The sequence below is a fragment of the Rhipicephalus microplus genome, chromosome 4, assembly GCF_043290135.1.
Source record: "Rhipicephalus microplus isolate Deutch F79 chromosome 4, USDA_Rmic, whole genome shotgun sequence".
Lineage (NCBI taxonomy): Eukaryota > Metazoa > Arthropoda > Arachnida > Ixodida > Ixodidae > Rhipicephalus > Rhipicephalus microplus.
The window spans coordinates 74,492,334-74,516,826 of record NC_134703.1 but is presented as its reverse complement, the minus strand read 5'-3'; the positions used below and the strand labels follow the sequence as shown (position 1 = coordinate 74,516,826).

Below are 24,493 nucleotides of genomic sequence, written 5' to 3'. Positions count from 1 at the left end.
CGAAAAAAAAGTAGAGATGGTTTTTCGGCGCAACATTGCTCCGACTGTGGCTGCACTCATATCTTTGGTGGTACTACTGTAATCGCTAAAACGTCATGCGAGAAAGAAATGTTGATTATTGAAGCTGCGGCAATTCAAGAAAAAAAAAGGCGATTGCCAAACCTTCTATAACGGTATCCACAAAGGAGTTATCATTCTTGCGGCGAGCGAAATCCCTTGCACGCTTTTTTTAACATTGAGTAAATTATTACGTGTTATCACGGTCGACGGACGCTTTCGACAGCATGCAGTAGCGCATAGGTGATTCTGCATATCAATACACGACGTACACGTTCCTTCGAAATAAAACTGAGTTGTTAGTCAGCACTTCAAGTTCGTCTTCTTCGTCCGTATCTGTGAGCTATTGAATTATTATGCGCACTTGAAGGCACCCTATTTTCGTAGTGTGTGTGGCGGCGGTATGGTGCGTATATGGCTGCGCTCAACGCGTCCTCTAATCCAACGTGCTACAGAAACGTTAGCTGCATAGAGTTTCTCAATATACACTAGAGGGAACTCTGGCGCTTGTGTCTATGGGAGCTGCAACACACGGCGCTTCAGCGAGCATGGGAATGATGGGTAGTACACACATTTGTCTAATTTTCGTACTTCTGGCCTGCTTCTGGCTCCGTGTGTGTCCGTGTGGCTTGAAGCTGTTTTTTTTTTCATGAAAACATAAATAAACGAATGTCCACCGTTTGCGCTTCACAACCTTATTCTTTTAGGCTTACCATTTCGAATCAAGTCACTAAGTTGAAAATGGTTTGTTTTTTTTTTCTTTCAAAACAAAACCGAAACACAGCAATAAACGCAGCCGCAAGTACGATTCTCCGCCCGCAAGTACGAAGACTAGGCAAATGCGTGTACTACCCATCATTCCCATGGTCGCTGAACGATCGCAGCGCCATAGTGCCCTCTAGTTAATTTTGGGAAACTCTATGGTTAGCTGGGCTTGCGTGGCGTCTGTGTTGGGAGCACCGGTTGCGCCTTTAGTGCCTTTAGTGACCGCCGCGGGCAGCCCTCTCCGTGGCGAAGCGGCGGACAGACCCGCACCAGTGATATATCTGGGTTGCCGCACGGGCTACCCGAATGGGCAAAAAGCGTCGCAGTTTGCCGCACCGAACGACGACGGCCTCCGAAAGACGTAGAAGCGGAACCTTTTACAGGAAAGATAAAGCTTTCAGCATTTCTCCGGCAGTATATGCGAGCACCACTTTGAACCGCACTTCGATGCCGTTTATGACGTGACCGGATGTGCGGATTTCCGAGAGGAATCCGCACGCGTGCAAGTTTCGCAAAACGCCATCGTTGCCGTTTATGACAGCAACGATGACGTTTGTGAAACGTGCACTTGCGCCCTTTGCGCGACGCAGAAAGGACGCAGGTGCAAGTTTCGCAAAATCCGGTCCCTCATAGAGTCATTTTAATTGATTGATATGTGGGGTTTAACGTTCCAAAACGACCATATGATTATAAGAGACGCCGTAGTGGAGGGCTCCGGAAACTTCAACCACCCGGGGTTATTTAACGTGCACCCAAATCTGAGCACACGGACCTACAACATTTCCGTCTCCATCTGAAATGAAGCCGCCGCAGCCGGGATTCAAACCCGCGACCTGCGGGCCCGCAGCCGAGTACCTTAGCCACTAGACCACCACGGCGGGGCATATAAAGCCATTTTACGTAACACAATTTGGGTGCTATTGATTTACCAGCACATCCACGACGAGTGATTGCACGTGTAAGATTGGCGTGTAGATAGCAGCACCGATAATACCAAAATCTGCATTATTGCGTGACGACAATCCGCATCAACCGTAGGCTGGCGAGCCGTAGTAGTATGAAAAGTTGCAGTGGCGCCGGCTCAATCCACGCGAAAACGGGACGCCTGTTCGAAATTGTTCGTGCCACTACATCTCTTCTACTTCACTGCGCACAAAAGCGAGCCTTGTCAAATGCTCTCTCGATATGGAGCACGAAATCTGTCGTTATCCACCACTGCCACCGTTCGTATATAAAATAATTTTGGGACATAAAACCCCGCATATATATAAAAAAACTGTCCAAATGAAAGTGAATTTTATTGTCATTCTCTTGCTGCGCTTAACTTGACACGCAAGAGCGCCCGGTGTCCTGGCGTAACAGTAGAGAGCATGAAACGAACGACGCCTTACCAACTAGACCCCGTCGAAGCCTTACTAAATATTATTCCTGTCATACAGCTGTATTCATTCACTCTAGGGCCTATACGGGGCGCTGGAAGTCCTTATCGCCTTAAAAATACTTGATATCACCTCCATGGCACCATACAACAAACTCTAATGCACAGCAACGATGAAAAACAAGCTATTTTTTTTTAACATTGGGCGGTCAAGATTGGGACGATGCCCACAGAGGGGTGCTCTGCGGTGTTCGCAGATAAAAACGGGGCGATTAGAAGTCTCCGTATAGCCTCGACGGTGATGCGCGCTATGTACGCACTTTATAATAAACAGAGTATAATGCACGTTAATGTCAACGTCAGCACCTGACGTGCTGGGTGTGCCCCCTAATTGCGACCCAAACCTCTTTAAATTGCTACAGCGCACCCAAGTACCTCACTTGTTCGCACGGAATCATGGCGCTATCAGCTGAGTACCGGTATATGAAAGATCAATGCTACTTGCGGTTGTATCGCGTCGGTTGTGTCTACAAATAAACCCCGTGACGCACTGTTACGACACAGTTCCGCTCGTGCAGTTCTGCACGTTGTGACGTTGCAATGTCTGAGATTATGTTGCGCAGACTCCGGATGTTATCCGAAAAACCCTCCCGCCGTCTGGCTAGTCAGATTTTCTTGCAAAACTTGCTCATTTTGACGTGTATGTAGGTAGGCACATGTAGGCACGGATCCTGTTTTTTTTTTTTCGGGAATGTTAGCTTCGACCTCGTAATAAAAAGAATAGTTTATTCACACATGATAAAACACATGCCACGCAGGCTCACTCAAATGGCACACAGGCTACTAAACGCCACACAGGCCAAACACTGCACGAGCGTCTCTCCGTCCTCATCGTTGTCTTCCCTCACTGTCTTCCTCAGGACACGTGCATTTCCAACAGGAATGACCGGCGTCTCTACTTGTGGTACCTCCAGTTACTGTTGAAGGTTGTTCAATGGATGCCTACAATCGATAACGTTGTTTGATAATCGCAATAATTCGATTCGCGTCAAAGCGAGCGTTTCAAGGAACCTTATGGCAACCGACCGCTGGAAATGCAGGTAACATGAGTTTGACGAAAGCAGTAAGTCGGCACTGAGCACAGAAGCTCGGCTTTTAGAAGGAGAGACAAGGCATCCTGCACCCCCCCCCCTCCTCCCACCCCGGATCCACGCGTGTACAGACAGCAAGCTAACAAAAACTACGCTACGAAACAGATTGCTATCGGCAATAAAATGCGGCGGATGCGTCACAAGTGTATTGCTTTGTATATTTCGAAGCAATGTGTATACGAACGCATCCATGTGTAGCGTACTCACCGTATTTGTTATGAAGGATAGTGACCCTACCGTCCTCACAGCTGCCGAGCAAAAGCGCCTCTCCAGGTACTGAAAAAAAAAACAACGATTCAAAATGTCAGTCACTGATACCCGTTGTTGTAAATCACTACCGTATACACGGTTGTGCAACAAACGAACCAACCAATTGCAACCGATATTGCAAGGACTGACTCGGCAAACTTAAACACGTTATTCAGTCGTTGGGACTCGATTATTTAGCGCGTGGTCATGTAGCGGCGGAAAGTATACTATATTGGCGAGCATTACTCAAGACTTCAAAAGCGACTCTACTGACAGTTGGCCAAATGCGCGCGCGCAATCCACACACACACACACACACACACACACACACACACACACACACACACACACACACACACACACACACACACAAACACACACACACACACACACACACCCACACCCACACCCACACACACACACACACACACACACACACACACACCACACACACACACACACACACACACACCACACACACACACACACACACATTGCAGTGTCCAAATATACTTCACTATTTTCACGTTCCTGTCAGAGGGATCTATAATTACACACATACAGTAGAAGGGGAAGATAGGGGTGAATAGAGAGGTTATATAGTTGGTATCACATAGGCATTCTGCTCTATAGAGTTTTTCTGCGTGCGAACAAAGCGCTAGTCTAGAGCGGTGTCGAGAAAAACGTTCGACACGACATCTCGAAAAATTTTTTTCACTAAGCAAGAGCCCACACAGTCTCAAAGTGTCCAAAAGAACACCCGCTGCAGTGATATATGAACAGCGAATCATGAAATGTAAGTGCGTACAGCTTTACAAAATCTAACCTGCAAAACTACAAAAATACCGATTTTTTTGTCTATTGAATTCTGAGTGCATTGAAAAATAAAAAAAAATATTCAAATGCGCTTTATATTGGAAAGATAGGCGTACAACATTTTTTTTTACTGCACGGCACCCCCCCCACACACACACACACCACACACACACACACAAAAAGCCTTAACTCTTTAGTTTTCGGCGCAGAAAACATCTCTCTGTAATTTTAGGAATAAAGCACAGTTGAGCAAGTCGGCGTAGACATATCTCGGACGCAGCCGATGCCGGGAGTTCACTAATCGTAAGGGCGTCCAACGCCTATATATGTCGATACGCAGTCGTCGTCCGAATCTGACGACTTATAAAGTAAGGATATATATGCTGCTATGTGAAGTCGCTGCCACACTCGCAAGAGAGCTGAAGATCTTCCAGTGACAAAACTTAGGTAAACAATGGTTTTTTTAGATGCGGAAGCATCTTATACTCGCGCCTTGTAGTGCGCCGTCCGCGCCGTCCGCACCGCTTCTCGAACATTCGACAGCTGACGCGCGCGCATGCGCCGTCAGCTGTGCTTCATGCCACCCTGCACCACCACCTGTGCCGCGCGCGCTTCTCCTTCGAGAACATTCGACAGCTGACAGCGCATGCGCCGTCGCGCTGTATATATACTCAAGGTCGGCGCTCGCTCGCTCAGTTGCCGCTCGTCGGTTGGTTTGTACGGCGCGTCGACGTCCAAGGTCGCGGTGAAATGAATTCCAACGAATCCACAAACACAATTATCGACGTCCCTTCGACCAGCGCCGCCCTTTCGCATACGTGTGTACGTGTTCACTCATTTAACACCCCCTCCTACAACCACGTTAACCAATTTAGCCATCGACCCAAGTAAGTCGCAATTTAACACCCCATTTCACAACCACGTTAACCAATTTAGCCATCGACCCAAGTAAGTCGCACTTTAACACCCCGTTAACCAATTATATGCTCCGCATCCTCCTCAGTGTTCCCCCGAGGGAAGCTGCGGGCAATTTTTTTTTCTTCTCCTTTCCTGAATCTGCGGAGCTGTTCCCGCACGCGCGCACCACTAGAACACAGAGCAGGGCGCCACTTTTCAGCTTCGGGCATGAATCAAGTCCTTTGATTGATGATTTGGTTTGTGAGGTTTAACGTCCCAAAACCACCATTTGATTATGAGAGACGCCGTAGTGGAGGGCTCCGGAAATTTTGACCACCTGGGGTTCTTCAACGTGCACCCAAATCTGAGTACACGGGCCTACAACATTTCCGCCTCCATCGGAAATGCAGCCGCCGCAGCCGGGAATCGAGCCCGCGACCTGCGGGTCAGCAGCCGAGTACCTTAGCCACTAGACCACCGCGGCGGGGCGAATCAACTCCTTTATCGAATAGAATGCATGACTTGAGCACCTTTTTAAGGTTATTTTTTTAACTGCACGGCCTGTTGAATTTAAAGAGAAATCGACAAAATGAATCAGGCTCGCCTAACTGCGTCGACCCCAAATGCTTGTTTCGGTGTGGACGAGCTCGGCTCGTCTTCGATATGGAAAGGGTTAACGACGTATCGTTTTATTAAAGCACTTGCACGATGAACGGTTGCTACGTAGCACCTTTTCACCAGTTCACGGTGCCCACACGTTCACGACATTGAACATTAACCAAAGAGACATGCCGAAGAACGAGACTATATCGGCAGGACATCACTATGCGCGTCTACATGCCTATAAATAGAGCCGTCCACGCGCTCTATTCTCCGTAAAAAAAAAAACAATAGAAGCGCATCCTCCCTACGCGCGTGCACACACGCCCCTTTGAACCGGACGTCGCCCCCTTGGAACACACGGTGCAGATTTAATTTCGCCGCGACAGCTGCGCCGTTCATATAACGTCCAAAGCGGGGGGGGGGGGGTCGCACACCTCGAGGATGGCGAGCCCCGGGTCTAATATAACGACGGGCCGCAGCCGAGCTGCAGGTCCGGCGTTTCTGGTTAATAAACCTCCGCGTGGCCCCACGACCACGTCCCCATCACGCTGCGAAATTCGCGAACGTCCGGATGGCACACGCATACCGTGGACGCTCTCCAAGGCATCGTATTTCGTCCTTACATACATTGCACCTCCGGAAGGTCCGAGATATCACAAGATCGCGCGGCGCTGCAATACCACTCTACTACCCTTTCGGTCTCCAGACTTTTGGACGTACGCTGGCATGCAGGGCAATAACCGTGGACACCCCGCAGCTCGTGGCGTCACGGCCTCCGTTACGAGGGGCAAAAGGCGCTTCCACCCACACCCCGAAGAGTGTTTTTACGCCATAGGAAATGAGACATAACAAAGCAGTTGCGACAGCGCGCCGTCCATTTCGTACGTCTGCATTGGGACGATGCTCCAGATAAAGTGCTGGCTATGACGGATGGCAACTTTACATGGGACTCGTTTTTTTTTTTTTTTTTAGGAGCGAAGCACCTTAAGGCGTGGGCTGTGCGTCCCCTGCATGTAGCCACCTCTCGTTCAGTTCTTGCAGTGTTCACTAGATGGCGGTACTTGTAGCTGACGGCATTAAGTATTACGCTAGCCACCGCCCGATCTAAAGGGTACAGCCATATCCATCCGTCCATCCGTCCATCCATCCATTCGTCCGTCCGTCCGTCCGTCCCATCCGTCCATCCATCCAAAAGATGCAAGATGTTATAAACTAGACGGCGATACGTGTAGTTGATTATGAAAGATGCGAGGTGTTATAAAATAGGAATGATGCCACATATGGCGCGTGTCATCGTTCGATATAGTGCGGCGACGTACGGTAGGGGGAGCGCTGCAATAAAATCGAGTGGGCAAAATGTACGGAGGATTCATGGTTTACCAGGTTTACCTCCGGAGCTTCGCCCACTCATCATCATTCACTTCGTGGATGTGGCGGCACTTTTTTTTACTTCATCGGAGGCAACGCACGCGATGAATAGTAAAAAGATTTACACACCTAGAAGCCTTTTTTATACAGTGCTTTTTTCATCACGTTTGAACTAAAAAAAGGTATTTTGGGAAGACGTCAGCCAATGAACTAGCAACGCTTTTCAAAAAAAATGTGCGCGTTGCAATTTATTAAGCCGTGCACTAATCCCGAGGCATCTCTTCATATACTCGTCCTTGTTCGGTTTTCTTATGTTTTTTATTGGATAAATGTTCAGTATAGCGTCATCAATATACTCCAACGAGCGCAATAGCATGCCTGTTTTTTAATTTCGAAAAGTGCTGATGCCCCAAAACTCTCAACCATTGCGTAAGCACGAAGCTTCGGATCACACCAAACAAAAACAAGCACGAAAGATACACAGCGACGCCTTATTACTCCGCGAACTCAGGTGACGCGCAAGCGAATCCGCCTTTAACAAGTTGTCGTGCTTCCGTCTGCCGCTCAGGTATACGGTTTTGGTAGGGGCCTGCTAGACCATTAGTATGGCGAGAACAAATGCCTCGCAGATCACGAGGCGTTTCGCCAATATTTCGTTAGGAGAAGTACACATTTGCCACGGCATCGTGAAAAGAGAGAGAGAAAGAGATAGAAAGAAAAATTTGGCCTCGTATCTGCATGTTCCACTGCGGATGTCGTCGAAAGACGACAGTCTTGCGTCTGGAGAGAGTGAACAAAACGTTTATTTGATGTTCAGCCCAGGAAAATCGTTGAATTGTATTTTGGAAGCGCTGCATTAGAGAGTATCGATCCGTGCAGCGTAGGCGAACGAGCGCATTTAGGCACGTTAGTCACGAGCGCCATCTGGCAGTTATCTTCGAAAACGAAGGAAGGCGTGCGCGCTCGCGGAGAAAGATGCGCGCCTGTCTCGGGTGCGATAAGGTGTAGAACGCGAAACGACGGGCAGGTGCTATCACCGTATCGTCTTAGCAAAGCGTTAGAAACACTTGCCTTTGTTGAGCATCGCGTTGCATTGTCAGCGCAGCGTGATAAACACTACGGTCCTTAGAATTACTTGTGTGTGCCTTCTCTAGTGTATTAAGACGCACATACAAGATATTGATGTGTTTTAATGGTGCCTAAGATATGCGCAATAATTGTTTTTAATAGACAATCGCACAAGTATGAACACTGAAACTTGAGCAATATTGGTGGGCGCTGCGGATGGGGTTCACCGTTTGAGGTATCGTTACCGCGGACAGACAAATGTACAGACAAAAAGAAAGAAAAAAGAAAGACCAAAATTTTGGCGTAGAAGGTTCCCAAGAAAGACTATCCTATAAAAAAAGAGGGGGGGGGGGGAACGGTGTCCTATGCATTTCTCGTAGAACATCTGTTTACGCAAAAACGGGGTGACTTCGACACACCCAGAACACCGGCTATTTCACACTTGCGCTTTCTCGTTGAAAAATAAAAAAAAGGAATTAAAAGAAGAAAAAATCAATGCGGCTTCGCAGTGTAGATGAGGCAAGCCTGAAGGAAGTACGGAGCTCGACAGCCTTCTTTGTTTCTCTTAGGTTTTCTCTATCTTTCTTGTTTCTCTTACGTTCTTTTTTTTTCTCTGTCTAGTTTCTTCTGTGCTTTTGATGTTTGTTTCTATATCTTCATTTCCATCTTCCTCAATTTTTTTTTCCTTTATTTGTTGCGTGCTTCCTTTTTTTTATTTTTACGCCTGGTTTCGTCCGTGTTACGCCAAGGGCCCTTCAATCGCTCCGCATGAATATCGCCATCATCAAAGCAGTGACAGAACGAGAGCAAGAGGACTACTGCTCGGCGCGAGCGCGTGCTCGATATGCAACCAATGGCTACGTTGTATAAACGCAGCTTTGCCAGCGTTGCGACAACTACATGATACAACAACAGCGTATGACATCCCCGATCCACAAAGTACTTCTTCAAAATAAAAAAATAATGAATGCCATTTCAAGATCGTCGAGGCAACACATTTTACTCTATCTGGGCCCGTACTCAGGAATTTTGTTCAAGGGTGTGCTTTTGTGTGGAACGGCTAGATTTGATTAGATTTGTGGGGTTTAACGTCCCAAAACCACCATATTATTATGAGAGACGCCGTAGTGGAGGGCTCCGGAAATTTCGACCACCTGGGGTTCTTTAACGTGCACCCAAATCTGAGCACACGGGCCTACAGAATTTCGCCTCCATCGGAAATGCAGCCGCCGCAGCCGAGATTTGAACCCGCGACCTGCGGGTCAGCAGCCGAGTACCTTAGCCACTAGACCACTGCGGCGGGGCGGTGTGGAACGGCTAATTTTGGCAACTGCACCAATGTAAAGACGTGTAAATGCTTTAGTACCACCCTAAAATATAAAGCATGAAAAATTTAGAATAGAGAGGTGAGAACCCCTCAACCCCTCCCCCCCCCCCCCTATAGTTACGCGCCTGACTCCATCAGTTGCGCTTCCCAGCGTAGCCAAGCGGTGGCACACCGGGCGTGTACCCCCCCCCCCCCCCCCCGGAATTTCGTTTACCATGGCACACTGGCAAAAAATGACTATTTCAAGGACCATTTCCCAATAGGTGCAGTGCCCTTAGCGGCGAGAGCCAAAAGGCAATTTGGTGGCTTTCCGATCAACGCGACAGGGTGGGAGCTTGTGCGTTCCTTTGCACCAATTGCCTCCGAGATTGTGAACCAACAGGTTTCGGAGGTCACGAGCCACCGAAAATGTTTCAGAGTGGCGCCGTTGAAGCGTTTCCGGTGCGCATGCGCAAATGGCGCCCGTAAACATGGTCCATCCAGGAGGTCCCTTCTGCCTACGAGCCTAGTGCTTCCTCGCGGTTGCAGCGAGGCTCGTTTCACGAGTTATGCGAGGAAAACTGCGGACAGCTGTTGGAAGCTGCACGGGAAAAGCGAGAGAGAAAAAAAGAAAACTCGGAGCGACCATTCAGTGACAGCAAGCTGCCCCCTTCATGCGAAAGCACGTAAGTTAACTTCTCAATACCTAACTCAGCGTTGCAGCTGCGCACCTGTGACGGCTTAGACAGCGCGTCACAGTTGATGGACTGACAGCGGAAGCACACGCAATAAACGACGTCAGAGGTTTTCCTCTTACGTAAAAACGAATTACGTTAAATTTTAAAAATTAAGATGCCTAAACTGAGTTAAAACAAAACAAATCTACACAACTGTCGTTCTGTTTTTTTTTATTCGCCTTTGTCATGGTCGCCACGGTGGTTCAGTGGTTGCGGCCCTCGGCTGCGACCCGAAGGTATCGGGTTCGATTCCAGCCGCGGCGGTCGCACTTAAATGAAGGCGAAATAATAGAAGCCGGTGTGCTGTCCGGTGTTAGTGCACGTTAATAAAGAGCACCATATGGCCGAAATTTTCGGAATCCCGCACAACGGCGTACCATTACCATATCGTGGTCTTCGGACGTGAAACCACAGATATTATTATTATTATTATTATTATTATTATTATTATCATTATTATTATTATTATTATTATTATTATTATTATGCAATGAAAATGCGTAAGGTACAGGTGCCAAAATGATTCGTCTCACTTAGCTGAGCTTTTCTTCCTCATTGCTTCTCAGTCTGCAGTTGAGAAACGACTTTACATTGGACGGTAAAGCACCGGGCCGCTCAGGTGGGAAACGCAGCCACGCCTCTGCACCCGGCATTGCCCCTGAGATATACCTCGGTCACGTTTAGTCATTGCTATGATCGACCTGCCTGGCTTGACGCCGCTTTGACGCATGAGACATTGTGGCTGGGCCTACCCTGACTTCTTCCGTATCAGCGCTTCCAGAGATGCACCAAGAGCGGCGACAACAAAGACATCGTTCTTCTAGTTATCCCAGGTCATCGGCACCCCTCGTAAACCCTTTGGACACGCCTGACCAACTGACGGATTAGGAAGAGTTGTTGGCCATCGAGGCGGCTTGCTTTGTCGTCTAGGTGCTCCGGGCAAAGGACCCAGCGTCTGAGAACCATCCGCGGATGCCTTTGCCACGTTTTCCGTGGCGCCTTGATGCCGCTGTTTCTACAATTTGTGGTCTCCCTGGCGCCGCATAGCCATCACTGCAACAGACTACGAAATAGACTTCCACGTAAGACTCAACGTCCTCGTGCTGTGCTGTGTCGTGCGCGGTTTGCAGTGTTTTCTCCCTCGCCATGGGCTGAACTGGGCGTGCATCTTCCCCTTTTCGTGGGTTAGGAAGGAGGCGATGTTTCACCTTCCCCTTTCGGGGCGGAGGTGAAGATGACAAACTTCATTGGACTGTCCTGGCTTCCATTGTTTGTTTTTTCTGCAAGGAATCCTGAGAAGGTCAAGGCATAAAATACGAGCGCCGAGGCGCTCCTGTCAGGCTCTCACAAGCTCGCAGAAGCTACCATCATGCTTCCATTGAGAGCTTCCATGATGCTACCACCATCATGTAACACGCTACCTGTAAATATCGTAATTAAACGTTACTGTTAACAGCTCCGGGCTCCTCTCCTCGACATCTCCCCGAAACTCTGGCTGGATCCAGTCTTCTGGGCAGAACACCGATCACATCACCATCCAGTTTAATCTATAGATCAACCTGGCGTTACTTCACCGCAGATGGCTATTTCTGTGCTAGAACTACACGAGTGTTAGCATGCGCCCAGCGCCTGCTCACGGTCACTGAGCTGTATCTGGAAGACATACCCTGTATATACGGAAGGCGCTAAGTATCGTTCTCCTATTGGCTATCAGGGTCTGTTGGATTCATCAAAATTCAAATAAGCAAAACTTGTGTTTCTTCGTCCCCCACCCCCTCGTTCCCTCTCATTCATTCATTCATTCATTCATTAGTGTCTCTTATAATCATATAGTGGTTTTGCGACGTTGAACTCCAACAATCATACATTCGTTTATTTATTCATTAAGAAGCCAAGAGCCCACATATCTAACGCAGCATTACGATTACGTGAGATACTGAAACAACGTCGTGCGCAAGACGAACAGGGGAAATTCCAAACGGCATGATTACACCGAATATACAAAAAAATCGTGGCAGTAAGATGACGAACACAAAGTGTTCTAACTTGGGGGACTACAAATAAGCGGCTGCAGGACGATATTTCGCCTCCCAATTGTAACAGCTACGTGTTCCGAGAAGTCATTTCCTGTTGACGCTTCAATCTGTCCTGGCAGTACTTCAAGGAACTTAAGCGAAGAACGTTTCGAGTGAAAACGCGGGCATCTGGGGGGGGGGGGGGGACACGAAATCAAGACGTCGCACCACTTGGTGCGCGAAAGAAACTCCATTCGAGCAAAAGTGCTAACCTTCAGGCGCGTCATAATTAGAGGTAACGGCTATACCGTGTCGCCAGGCACGCGTTTAAGTGGCAAAACCCCATCGCGGTGACTGTGTTCGGTGGCGCCGTTTGTTTTGTCCCCCTATAAAGGTGACATCTGCTGCCGGTAAAGTGGGCATTTAAGTCAAAACCAATCCGCCCACATGACATAATACTAACCCTGAACAACCACCAAGTTATAATCGGTGTTCGTGTTTTCTGCATAGCGAATATTCTTCGCGATGTCTGAGCCGCCGCCTGAACAGGCTTGTCCCAACAAGTCTACGGCCGTTATCGCAAAGTAAGCAATGAGGTCGAGATTCCGCGAAGAACGCTGGACTTGAAACATTCACCTCCCCCCCCTCCCCCCCGCTGGCAGTCTGAGCTATCTCGCTTGTGCAACGAGAGAAAAAAAAGAGCAGCAGCACCGTCAGCAGCGGTGCCCCCTATGTAGTACATCAGCGCCACGGAGCTAAAGTATAACATCTTATCCTGATGCCACACTGATAAACTTGTATAGCTATGCACATTGTACTTATAGGAGGCGTGTATTAAAACTGGCGCACTATATACTACGGCGCCAACGATATATTCATGCGCAGACGCAGATCATTCGAAATTCATACGTGCTCATACGCTACGGCTCCCGTATTTTAAAGACGATAGTCTTTCTTGGGGTACTTCGACGCAAAAATTTTGGTCTATCTTTCTTCCTGTGCATTTGTCTGTTTGTCTGCCGTAACGATACCCTAAACGCCATAAAACGATACTCCGAACGGCCAACCCCATCCGCAGCGCCCACCAATTATTGCTCAAGTTTCAGCGTTCATACTTGTGCGATTGTCAACTAAAGGGAATTATTGCGCATATCTGAGGCACCATTAAAACACGTCAATATTTTGTATGTGTGTCTTTACACTAGAGAAGGCATACAAAACTAATTCTAAGGATTGTAGCATTTATCATGCTGTACTGACAATGCAACGCGATGCTCAAAAAAGCAGGTGTTTTTAACGCTTTGCTAAGACGACACGGTGGTGGCACCTGCCCGTCACTTTGCGTTCTACACCTTATCGCCTCCAAGACAGGCGTGCACGCCTCCCTTTGTTTTCGAAGATAACTGCCAGATAGCGCTCGTGTCTAACGTGCCTCGATGCGCTCGTTCGCCTTGGCTGCACGGATCGAGACTCTAACGCAGCGCTTCCAGAATACAATTCACCGATTTTCTCGCGCAGAACATAAAAAAAAAACGTTTTGTTCACTCTCTCCAGACGTAAAACTATTCGTCTGTCGACGACATTTGAAGTGAAACATGCAGATACGTGGCCGTTTTTCTCCTGTGTGCTTAATAACGCGACACATTTGATGTTGCACTATAGTTTTATAAGGTAAACATTTTTTCCTTGTCTTCCGCCTTCTTATCACCGCCGTAGAAGCGAACGTATGAAACTGCGCCCGATCGCTTTATCACCCACTGTCATACTGCACTTAAAGAGTCCTTAGGTTTCAGCACTTTTGCAAGAGCTGTTGCAAGCATCGCGACTGTAACTTTCAGGCATAATGTGCGCAGTTGTGTGCTTTTGTCTGAACATAGTTATGTAAGCAAAGACGGTTACACAAGCGTGCGCGTCAAATACGTCAAAATACATCAACGTAGAACTGAAATTTCGGCGAGTTGGTTCATATTCATCGCGAATATGTAGCGCACATTGAAAAATAAGTAAATAGAAGGCACATAGTTTGTCCCCTTGCGTTGCTCGTGTTTTTTTGCGAGCACTGAAATTTCGCGATAAGTACGCTGCTTCCCGCAATATCACAATAAGAGCAGAAATATTTAACTCGAGAAGACAGTAGGAAAAGAGTCCATTTACAGGGAAGGTTTAGATTAAAAGAATACATTTATCGTCGGTAGGTGTACTTGCAAAAAAAAAATTGGCAGATACCATGTGACCTTATAAAACGACGTTACGCGAAGCAGGCACAGCGAAGGCGATCGCGTTGTAAATTTTTATGGAACGACACGTTGTGAAATGACGCTAAATATGTGTATAAACGTGGCACGCATGGGCATGTTCCAACCGTTGCAGATGTTTTTAAAACCAGTTGTCGGCACTTGAGCAACAATGTCAACAGCAACATGAGTATTAGCAAAACCAGAAGTGATAAGCTGATATATGAAGCGCTAGTGCTCGCGAACATGGAAGCTCTATACAGACTGCTTTGCGTAAATCAACTTCAGCGAATGGCATTTAACTACAATTGACGTTAATTCAACTTAACAGCTCTAAAGGAGTACATATGCTTATAAAATTGGATAACCAGCACTGCAACAGCAATTGACGTTTCACAAACATTAGGGTCTATTTGAAAAGTAGTTTGAGAAACGGCGTGGCTTTGTGGTAGAATAGTTGATTGCCACGCCGAATGCTGGGGTTCGATTCCTGCTGGGACCCTGAAATTTATTATTTGCATTCGTCGAGTAAACGCTGTTAATGTCAGCTTTTTCTTAACGCTCGCGCGTTCAAATTACCTGTGTGTGTTCTCGTTGTTCCAAGGTAGATATATAAAGTGTCAATCACTTGTGGAACATAGCCGTACACTAGTGGAATACTTACCCGCGGGTATATGGCACTGTCTGGCGGAAAGTGTTTGACGATGTATGCGACGGGATTGCGACATTATTCATGTCTTGACGAGCGCGTCATATTCGTCAAGCCATGTTACCCATTCATACTGATATTGGTTACCGCCAAGTTAAGGGGGTGATCGCTAGAGCAGCCAAACGTAAGCGGTGATATAGATAGATAGATAGATAGATAGATAGATAGATAGATAGATAGATAGATAGATAGATAGATAGATAGATAGATAAATAGATAGATAGATAGATAGATAAATAGATAGATAGATAGATAGATAGATAGATAGATAGATAGATAGATAGATAGATAGATAGATAGATAGATAGATAGATAGATAGATAGATAGATAGATAGATAGATAGATAGATAGATGCCAAAAGTGCTTCAGTACGCAAAGAAATGCTTCGCATTTAATACCCTGAACGTGCGTGATTTCTGAGAAAGATGATTGAGAAAGACGGAGCATTAGGTAAAACGGCGAGCATACACACTTCCTTTTTGTGGGGGAAGCGGGTGTTGAAGGGAAGGGGTTTTACGGACCACAGATGCTATACCAGTACAATCTGACGCAGCCGAATCCTGACGACTCTCTCGAAAGAACAAATCTTGCTAGAACGATCACGACGGAAAACAGTGCAGAAAGGTCACCGCTCTTTGTAAATCTCTGCGGCTCAGTAAATGGCACTTCAGTACGGCCGAAGTACGCCGTGCGGTTCAAATGTAAAGCGGGCAATGTGGTCGTCAGCAGTTCTGGAAGCAATAACGTCCGTCTTAAAAAAAAAACCGTGCCAGCGCGCGACAGCTGTGAGATAGCCGATCCGGAACGGAGCCGCGAACGATTGCAGAACACACACCTCGGCCGTCGACACGCACGGCTATAAAATGGATCCGCGTTGGCGTCTTTTGACGTTAATTGCTTTGACTATGTCCGCATACCACACAGCTTCCGTAACTATATTCCGCGCCAAGCCCCCTCCTCCGACTACATAAACGTCTTTAATGTTACGCTATATGCGTCTTTCATTGTAACGCACCACCATACCCCCTTTGCCTTTCTACCTCTCTCTCTCTTACGGCATACGGAGATTCCGGATTTCCTTACTTGTTGATAGCCACCCACACTTCGCAAAGACAGCTCTATGAACTCATCGTTTGCTTCTTTTGCAGGAGTCCTCCGCATGCGCTTTCTCTCTCTCTCTCTCTCTTTCTTTCTTTCGTTCTTTCTGTACCCTTTCTTCTTTCCGCCTTTGTCCAGTCACTCCATTTTTCACCTTTGTTCTTCCTTATCGCTGTCTCTTACTGTTCATTATTCGTTTTTCTTTTTTCCAAGCCCGTATCTACCTCCCCTCACATTTACATCCCTTCAATGGGCCCTTCACAAAAGCGCACGAGCGAAACGGAGAGACTGGCCAGCGCCGTCCTTCACGAGGCGTCCAGCTCGGAAGAGAGCGGCGGTGACACTCGCTCTGAGGCCGCGTTCCGCGCGTGGGACGTCCGATGAAAGCTCGGCGACGGCGGCAGTGTACGCCGTCGTAATCCGAGAGCGCGCGCCCACGGTTACCGGAACGCGTGGGACGAAAGTCGAGACGAGCTCGAACGTCAAGATCGCGTATACATATACATAGCGCCCGGAATAAGAAACGCGCTGCGTTCCACGCAGACCGCTGATAGGGTCTCCGTCGATCAATGCGTTCAATTAGTTCCGGGAAGGGCACAAGTATGACGCAAGAAAGAAGATGTAATAAAAGGAGAAACAGCATTTAAGGAACGTCAACAGCTCACTTCTTTTGTATGCTGCGCTGCCTTTGTTCTGCAAAGCGCGATCTTCAAATTAGTATTGTTGAAAATGTCGGCGCGCAATAACAGAGACACTAATACCTATAAAGAGAGAGACAGGAACCTCGGGAAGAAAAAATACTTCAACCATACCTTTAAGAAATTGCTGCAGGTCCAAGGCATGCACTATGGCGATAGAAAGAAACGTGAACAGTGCGACATCTGAAAAATATTATCAAATTGGGCTAGTTCGAACATACTCATCACGACCAGCGCACAAAAAGGACAAAAAACAAAAGAAAGTGCACGACACGAGGGCTTGTGTCATGCACTTTCTTGCGTCTTTGTGCGGCGTCTACATTGTTTCGCATTTCTTTCCGAGGGGTTGTATAGCATGGGTGATAATAAAAAGACAAAGAGTCATCATCATTAAATCAAGAACCACTCTGGCGTCTTTTTACAGCCACCAATATATATATATATATATATATATATATATATATATATATATATATATATATATATATATATATATATATATTGCCTCGCGATGATCTCCATGGGCTTTATATAAAGCCTCGAGATGCCGCCTTCCGAGTCCAAACAAAATGAAGCAAAATGAAAAAAAATTAAACAGGCGTGCTGACTCGGTGGTGACGGGTTCGATCCCGGCCGCGGCGGTCATATTTCGATGGATGCGAAATGATATATAGAGTCCTTTGTACTGGAGATACCAGTGCACGTAAAAAACACTTGATGATCAAAATTTTCAGTGCCCTCCACTACGGCGCTCCTCCCAATCATATCGTGGTTTCGAGACGAAAGACCACAGCTCTTATTTTATTTACGATAGACTTTCTTGGGATACTTCAACACAACAAAGTTTGGTCTGTCTATCTGTTTATATGTCTGTCCAACGATTCAGCCACACGGCGATAGCATGAGCCCGTGCATAACGCCCACTCATCTTGGTATGGTTGATTGATTGATATGTGGGGTTTAACGTCCCAAAACCATCATATGATTATGAAAGACGCCGTAGTGAAGGGCTCCGGAAATTTTGACTACCTGGGGTTCTTTAACGTGACCCAAATCTGAGCACACGGGCCTACAGCGTTAATGCAGCCGGGATTCAATCCCGCAACCTGCCGGTCAACAGCCGAGTACCTTAGCCCCTAGACCACCACGGCGGGGTTATCTTAAACTGGTGGCTGCGTTCATACTTGTGAACATGGTCAATCAAAAAACAAGTATTACGCATATTTGAGGTGCAACATCAATACGTAAGCATTCAGCAGTGCGTTTCTTTATTTATAAAATGCATAGTTACGCACTTCTAAAGACCACAGTGTTTATTAAGCTGCACCGACAATGTGACGCAATAAACGAAAAGGCAGCTGTTTAATACGCTTCGCTAAAACGACACAGTGCTGCTATACCTGCCAGTAGCTCTCTATTCTAAAATACTTTCGTTTCTTCCCGCTACTGCCAGATAGCGTCATACCTTACGCAGCACTCGCCGATCTTGTCGCGCAGAACGTCAAATGAACGTTATATTCAGTCTCGATTGATTGATTTGTGGGGTTTAACGTCCCAAAACCACCATTTGATTATGAGAGACGCCGTAGTGGAGGGATCCGGAAATTTTGACCACCTGGGGTTCTTTAACGTGCACCCAAATCTGAGTACACGGGCCTACAACATTTCCGCCTCCATCGGAAATGCAGCCGCCGCAGCTGGGATTTGATCCCAGACCTGCGGGTCAGCAGCCGAGTACCTTAGCCACTAGACCACCGCGGCGGGGCTTATATTCAATCTCGCTGCCGACAGAAGACAATTATCGTCTTTCGACACCCTTTGCACCTTTACAGGGAAGTACGCAGATACGCGAGTAATTATTATTATTATTATTATTATTATTATTATTATTATTATTATTATTATTATTATTATTATTATTATTACTATTATTATTATTATTATTATTATTATTATTATTATTATTATTATTATTATTATTATTATTATTATTATTATTATTCAACAGGTGCACGGCCTTTGCTTTTATCTACACGTCGCAACACGTCCAAGAAACCAGTGCTCTGCACGCGCTATCGGGGTTCTGAAGGACGAACATAAGCGATAAAACCTGCTATCTTGCACAGACATGCGAAGTGGTCGCAATGGCATCCGCGACAGCTGCGCGCAATACTAACGCACGTATTCTAGAACGCCCCTTCACTCAACGCTCCACCTTAACATGAGAAAGCCGATGGGAGCGCCATCTTTAGCCAGGGCAAGTCACTGCATATTAGTGATAACTTGCTGCCGTTCTTGAGCAGCGCAGCGTCATTTTCAGCCGAGCAGCGGCGCAGTGCGCAACTCCGTCAAGTGAAGGGTGAAAGTCGAGTCGAGGAGCGTTTGTGAATACGGGGGTAAGAACTGGAAAACGTAGAGAAAGTGTAAAAGCTATAAACGCATGCAGACTGCTCGCCAGCGACTGTACGGGCGTTTAGCAAGGGCTTGCAACATTGCCCATACTATTGTCTTTGGGCAACAGCATAGGTGCTTCCTTGGCACGAACCGCAGGCGCCATCAAACGACAAATTACTTGTGGGCAAATTTTATAAGTTACACGCTTTTACGTTGCAAAACCACGATATATTTATAAGGAACGCCGTAGTAGAGGGCTCTGAAAATTTCGATCATCAGGTATTTTTTTTTTTTTTTGGGTGAGATACAGTGAGCACTAGTATCTCACTGTATAATTAGGGGACTCTGAGTAACGGAAGAAGTTCTGTGTTAATTTTGGACACACAGGGTATCTACGCGGCTACAGAAAAAGGAAAAGAAGAAAGGAAGGAAATAAAGAAGCAATAAAACTGATGAGGGCAAACCCGATCGACATAGATATAGCGTACCACCGCTCATCCCTATAGTTTGAAAATTCGATTCCGACAGCAAAGTAGCCGCACTCTAATGGTGCAGAAGGACATGTTCAACTACTCGTGCGTGACGTCCGGGAGCATACTAGCCCCTTAACACTGTCATCGAAGTGCCGGACGATCAATAGACGCGCACATTTATTCACCGATGACAGACTCCCGTGTTCTAGAAGAGCGGCTTGTATCGATGTAGTGAACCAGTTCGCCATTGCGACTACGCTTATGAGACGCTTGCTATAGTTCAGGCGCTCCCTTACGACCATCCATAGAACCGTTGACTATACTGGTCAACGATGACGCGACGCTTCGCACGTCCAAATGAAGGTATACGCTTCGAGTAATATGTAGGTCAGTGGAAGCAATGCGCAACGTATGCTACAGCGAGAGGTCGAATAGTGCGCCATATTACAAGTATGAAGTCAGTGACACATTCAGTGAGTGAATGTGTCACATAGAGCTATGCGGCTCAAAATCATCACATAACAACATAATCATTGTGTAATAACTAATTATTTATTCAATAATAAAAATAATTAGCAAAAGCTTTCAATATGTCTCATGAAACGAGAAATTAGGCCATCAGTGCCTCTCATCCGTGGCGTCAGGTAAGCCTGTGACGCGAAAAATCACCATCACGCAATGACGTCACCACGATGACGTGAGATATATAAAGCCGAAACATGTGGCATCACTAGGCCGTTATCACAACAACACTGTGACATCACGTGACAACGCCATCACATGACAACGTAGCTTAGTTAAGGGTGGTCAAATCACGGAAGCAATGCAAAATCAGGTGAGGTGCCTCCGATCTCGGAGGCCATGAGAAACTGCGTTAGCTGCAAAAACATTTCGAAGGGTGGCGCGGCAGGATCAATACCCAAGGAGAAAAAAAAATATCGCTTCCTTCCGGTCACTTCAAGTGAATGCATGAGAGACCATGTCAGTTTTTATTTATTTATTTATTTATTCATTTATTTATTTATTTATTTATTTATTTATTTATTTATTTATTTATTTATATTTCGCGGAGAGGGTCCACGCGGGCAAGGGGACATTTTGTAAACTCCCCGCGAACAATCTAAGACTACAATGCGAAAAACCAAGAAGCAATAAAAGGCATGAGCCTCTCTGACGAACTGTAGACAGTGAGATATTCGCAGTGCGTAAAGACAAAAAGAATTAACAGGTCGAAAAAACAAACAACGACAAAAGAAGTCGAGAAAGCCATAAAATGCCGAGCGGCTCACGTTGTCCAATACATCAAAAAGAAGGATCTTATGCAAGATGTCCACACGAGAGTAATTTGTTGGAGTTGAGGTAATTAGGCATACGGGTAGTTTGTTGTTCCAATTAGTTGTTTCGCAGAGAACCATGTCGTCTGCTATATATAGCACAGCCATGGAGCATGAGACATGTATATTAGGCATGTAGACATGTAGCGGGCCTAAAAGTGGCTGCACATATAATGCATGCGTTGTGCCCCGGCTAAGTAGGCAGTCATTGGACTAATGAAACTCTAATCATTATCATTAGGGCGAAACGCCGCGAGCGCCGGCGCGAGAGGCGACTGCCATTTTTTTTTTTTTGCGTAACCAATGCCTTCTCCCGCAGCCGACATAGAAGGAGAGGGTGGCGGCACTAAAAGACGTTAAATTGCGCCGCCACAACACGTACAATCGACGTTATATTGCTGCCGAAGGATCTCGCATGTGTGCCCATGCAACTAAAAGGGATACACGATAAATGGCTTTCGTACAGCGTAATGCCGCACGTAACTCGATTGCGTGAAAGCACCTGTACTATTGCGCCGATTGCGTCGGTGGTGAAAGTCGTATATCTATAGTGAACGGAAGTCACAGACGTGCGGAAGCTCCACCCGTGGCTACTAACCAGCAAATCAATTTATGTTGTTCTTTTATTCCTCATCTACCTTGCGGAGTGTATACGGAGCTCCCTTCCGCGCTGCATAACAGCAATACTTGTCAATTCCTCAATATAAAAAATCAAGCTCCCACCTACCCTTTCCCACAACCACTTACGACTATGTGGAAAACGGCCAGGAAAATTAAAAAAAAGGCAATTCAATTTGAGCGAGAAAAAAAAAACACGAAGCCTAAACACAATCCACTATTGGCCTCGAGGACATACCGTGGCCCCGCCTACATGATGACGTCACTCATAGGATGCCGGGTTGCCTTTGTCTGCTAGAACATCACATTTTATGCGCTTTTTATGTGGACACCGTGCGTCCTTCCCTTTGTTTTGAAGCTCAGTGCTTGAAGAAGCGATAAGACCTGATAATATGGGCAAGCAAACTGCGAATCGGTGCCCCCGGTAGCACTCTCGTGTCTAATTTGCATCGTAAAATCGCGACTAAGAACCGGTGCAGCCATGGAGGACGATGCAAGTGGTGTCGCGAAAGCAAAGCTGTCGTATTCCACAACTACGCATCCTATCTGTGACGTCAAAACGATCGCAGCGCTGGCCTTTCTAGTGGAGGCCCTCGCGGCCAATAGGCAGGCGGAGGGGCGGCCACTTTTTCCCCCTCCTAGTTACCTAAGAGTGGGGGGACGCAGTTACCCAAGAGTGGGGGAACCTCTATAGTCTATTTTGCGGATGGGTTCGAGTGCCATTTGTGCTTTGCACCTTTAGCAACTAAACAAACAGTGTGACACAAGACGCGTACATACGCATGAAAAAAAAAATGCTTGGGCTTGTGCATACGACGTTTCATGACCTTATTAACTGCCGTTCCGATATAGAGAAGCAATATAAAACATTGGCTTAACAGCGCAAGATGGCGGAACCCACATGCCTCCCAGAAAATAGTCCGTAAAGGGAGAGAGCACGCAAAGATGCTTCACCCCCCCCCCCCACCCACCTGAAAGCAAGAACCCTGCGCAGGCTCATGTAAGCAACCACGGCGCGCCTGCGTATACATCACGCCACCGAGGGGACTGTGTCCTTGATCAAGAGCAGTTCAAACGTAAACGTCAGCGCGCGGCAAGCCCTATAATGCTTTGGGTCCGGCCACAGTCAGACTTGTGTCCCAGCGGTGCTGTGTCGTAGGGATACGTGATACCGTTTGCTGAAGCCGAAAGCAGACCGAGCAGGCTACCTCCGAAGGCAGATATTCCCACGCGAACGCGCTCAATGTACAGCTCGCCGACTGAGCGCCATGTGGTACGCCTGGCGGCGTGCGATTGCGCGTTCCTATAGGCGGCTGCACAACGTGCCCAAACAGGTGTAGTGTTTCCTACTAGGATCACCGCTAGTAGGGGATCCTGGGAACGGGGCTGGCGGTTACTCTGCGTACTTGCCCCATCTTCGTGCTCGTTTCGGCGAATACTTTTTTGTTGTTGTTCTCGCTTCGTATACGCGTCATCTGCAGTTATTCGCCCAACTGCCGGAGTAATCCTACTGGTATTTTTTTCTATAAACGAAACAGGCAATAATTACGGTGTTGCGTTTGTGCATAATCACTGCAAAGTGGCACGCGTATAATGTACAATTTTGATAAAAACAAATACACTGCAATGCCCCGAAAACACCTGAAACAGAACATCAACGGATACTAACGCGAAACACCAAGTTTTAACATGGAAACATTTGGTCAAAGCTCCGGGGGCGTATCCAGATTTTTTTTCGTTTTCGGAAAGAGAACACGGGGTTCGACCACCCTCGTTGCATTTTCGTGCGTGTGCTTTGTATGTGCGCGCCGTGAACATTTCGGTGGTGTTCGAACCTCCCACAAATCACGCCCTTGGATACGCCACTCAAGAACTCCATTGTAGCTTATTGTCTAACGAAGGTTAATTATTTGAGACGAAAATGGAGGTCAGACTTGCAATCTTGAATATGGCGCTCACATCGGGCACCTGAACGTGAATGCGGCGTGAAGGATTTCAAATTATATTTCAATACAATGACCTCACAAGCCAACACAAAAATTTCCCGAGGTTTTATATGATACCGAGTCTTTGGTTCCTTCAGAACAACGATGCAATCCATTAGTTACCCATCATTCCCATCGAATCGGGGACATCTGGAAGTGGCGCCATTTCTCGGCGCCATGAACGGCGGCCTAACGTAACTGAATGGGACATATAGGTACAAAAATCATCTCTCTTGAAAAAAGCTAGATTTCAAAAACGCCACCGAGTTATATGTACCGCAAAGACCACCTGGTACATTTTGGTGAAATCACAGTATCGCCCTACAAAGCGCTTGGCCTCCCGGGACAATTGAACACCGCCCATCGAAACACAAGAGATCCTATCATCCAATGAATTCTTTCAGCGCTTTTGGAAGCCACGCGGTTTTGTAGTGCGACAATGTAATTTTGCCAGACTGTTCAAACAAGCCTCTACTGTATAGAACTGGGAATCGTTTTTGATAATTTTTTTTTCGCAAGAGCACCTTATTTCCTTTCGC

The 24,493-nt window shown here is 46.9% G+C and overlaps 1 protein-coding gene across 1 annotated transcript in view; it reads right to left on the bottom strand.

The window, feature by feature from the left end:
• LOC119172107 (sodium-coupled monocarboxylate transporter 2) overlaps nt 1-24,493 on the bottom strand; it is a 127,794-nt gene that overhangs the window by 45,448 nt on the left and 57,853 nt on the right. Inside the window, exon 2 of the mRNA XM_037423099.2 lies at nt 3,559-3,627. Within this exon, the coding sequence (XP_037278996.2) occupies nt 3,559-3,627 (69 nt within the window). The remainder of the gene's footprint in view (nt 1-3,558; nt 3,628-24,493) is intronic.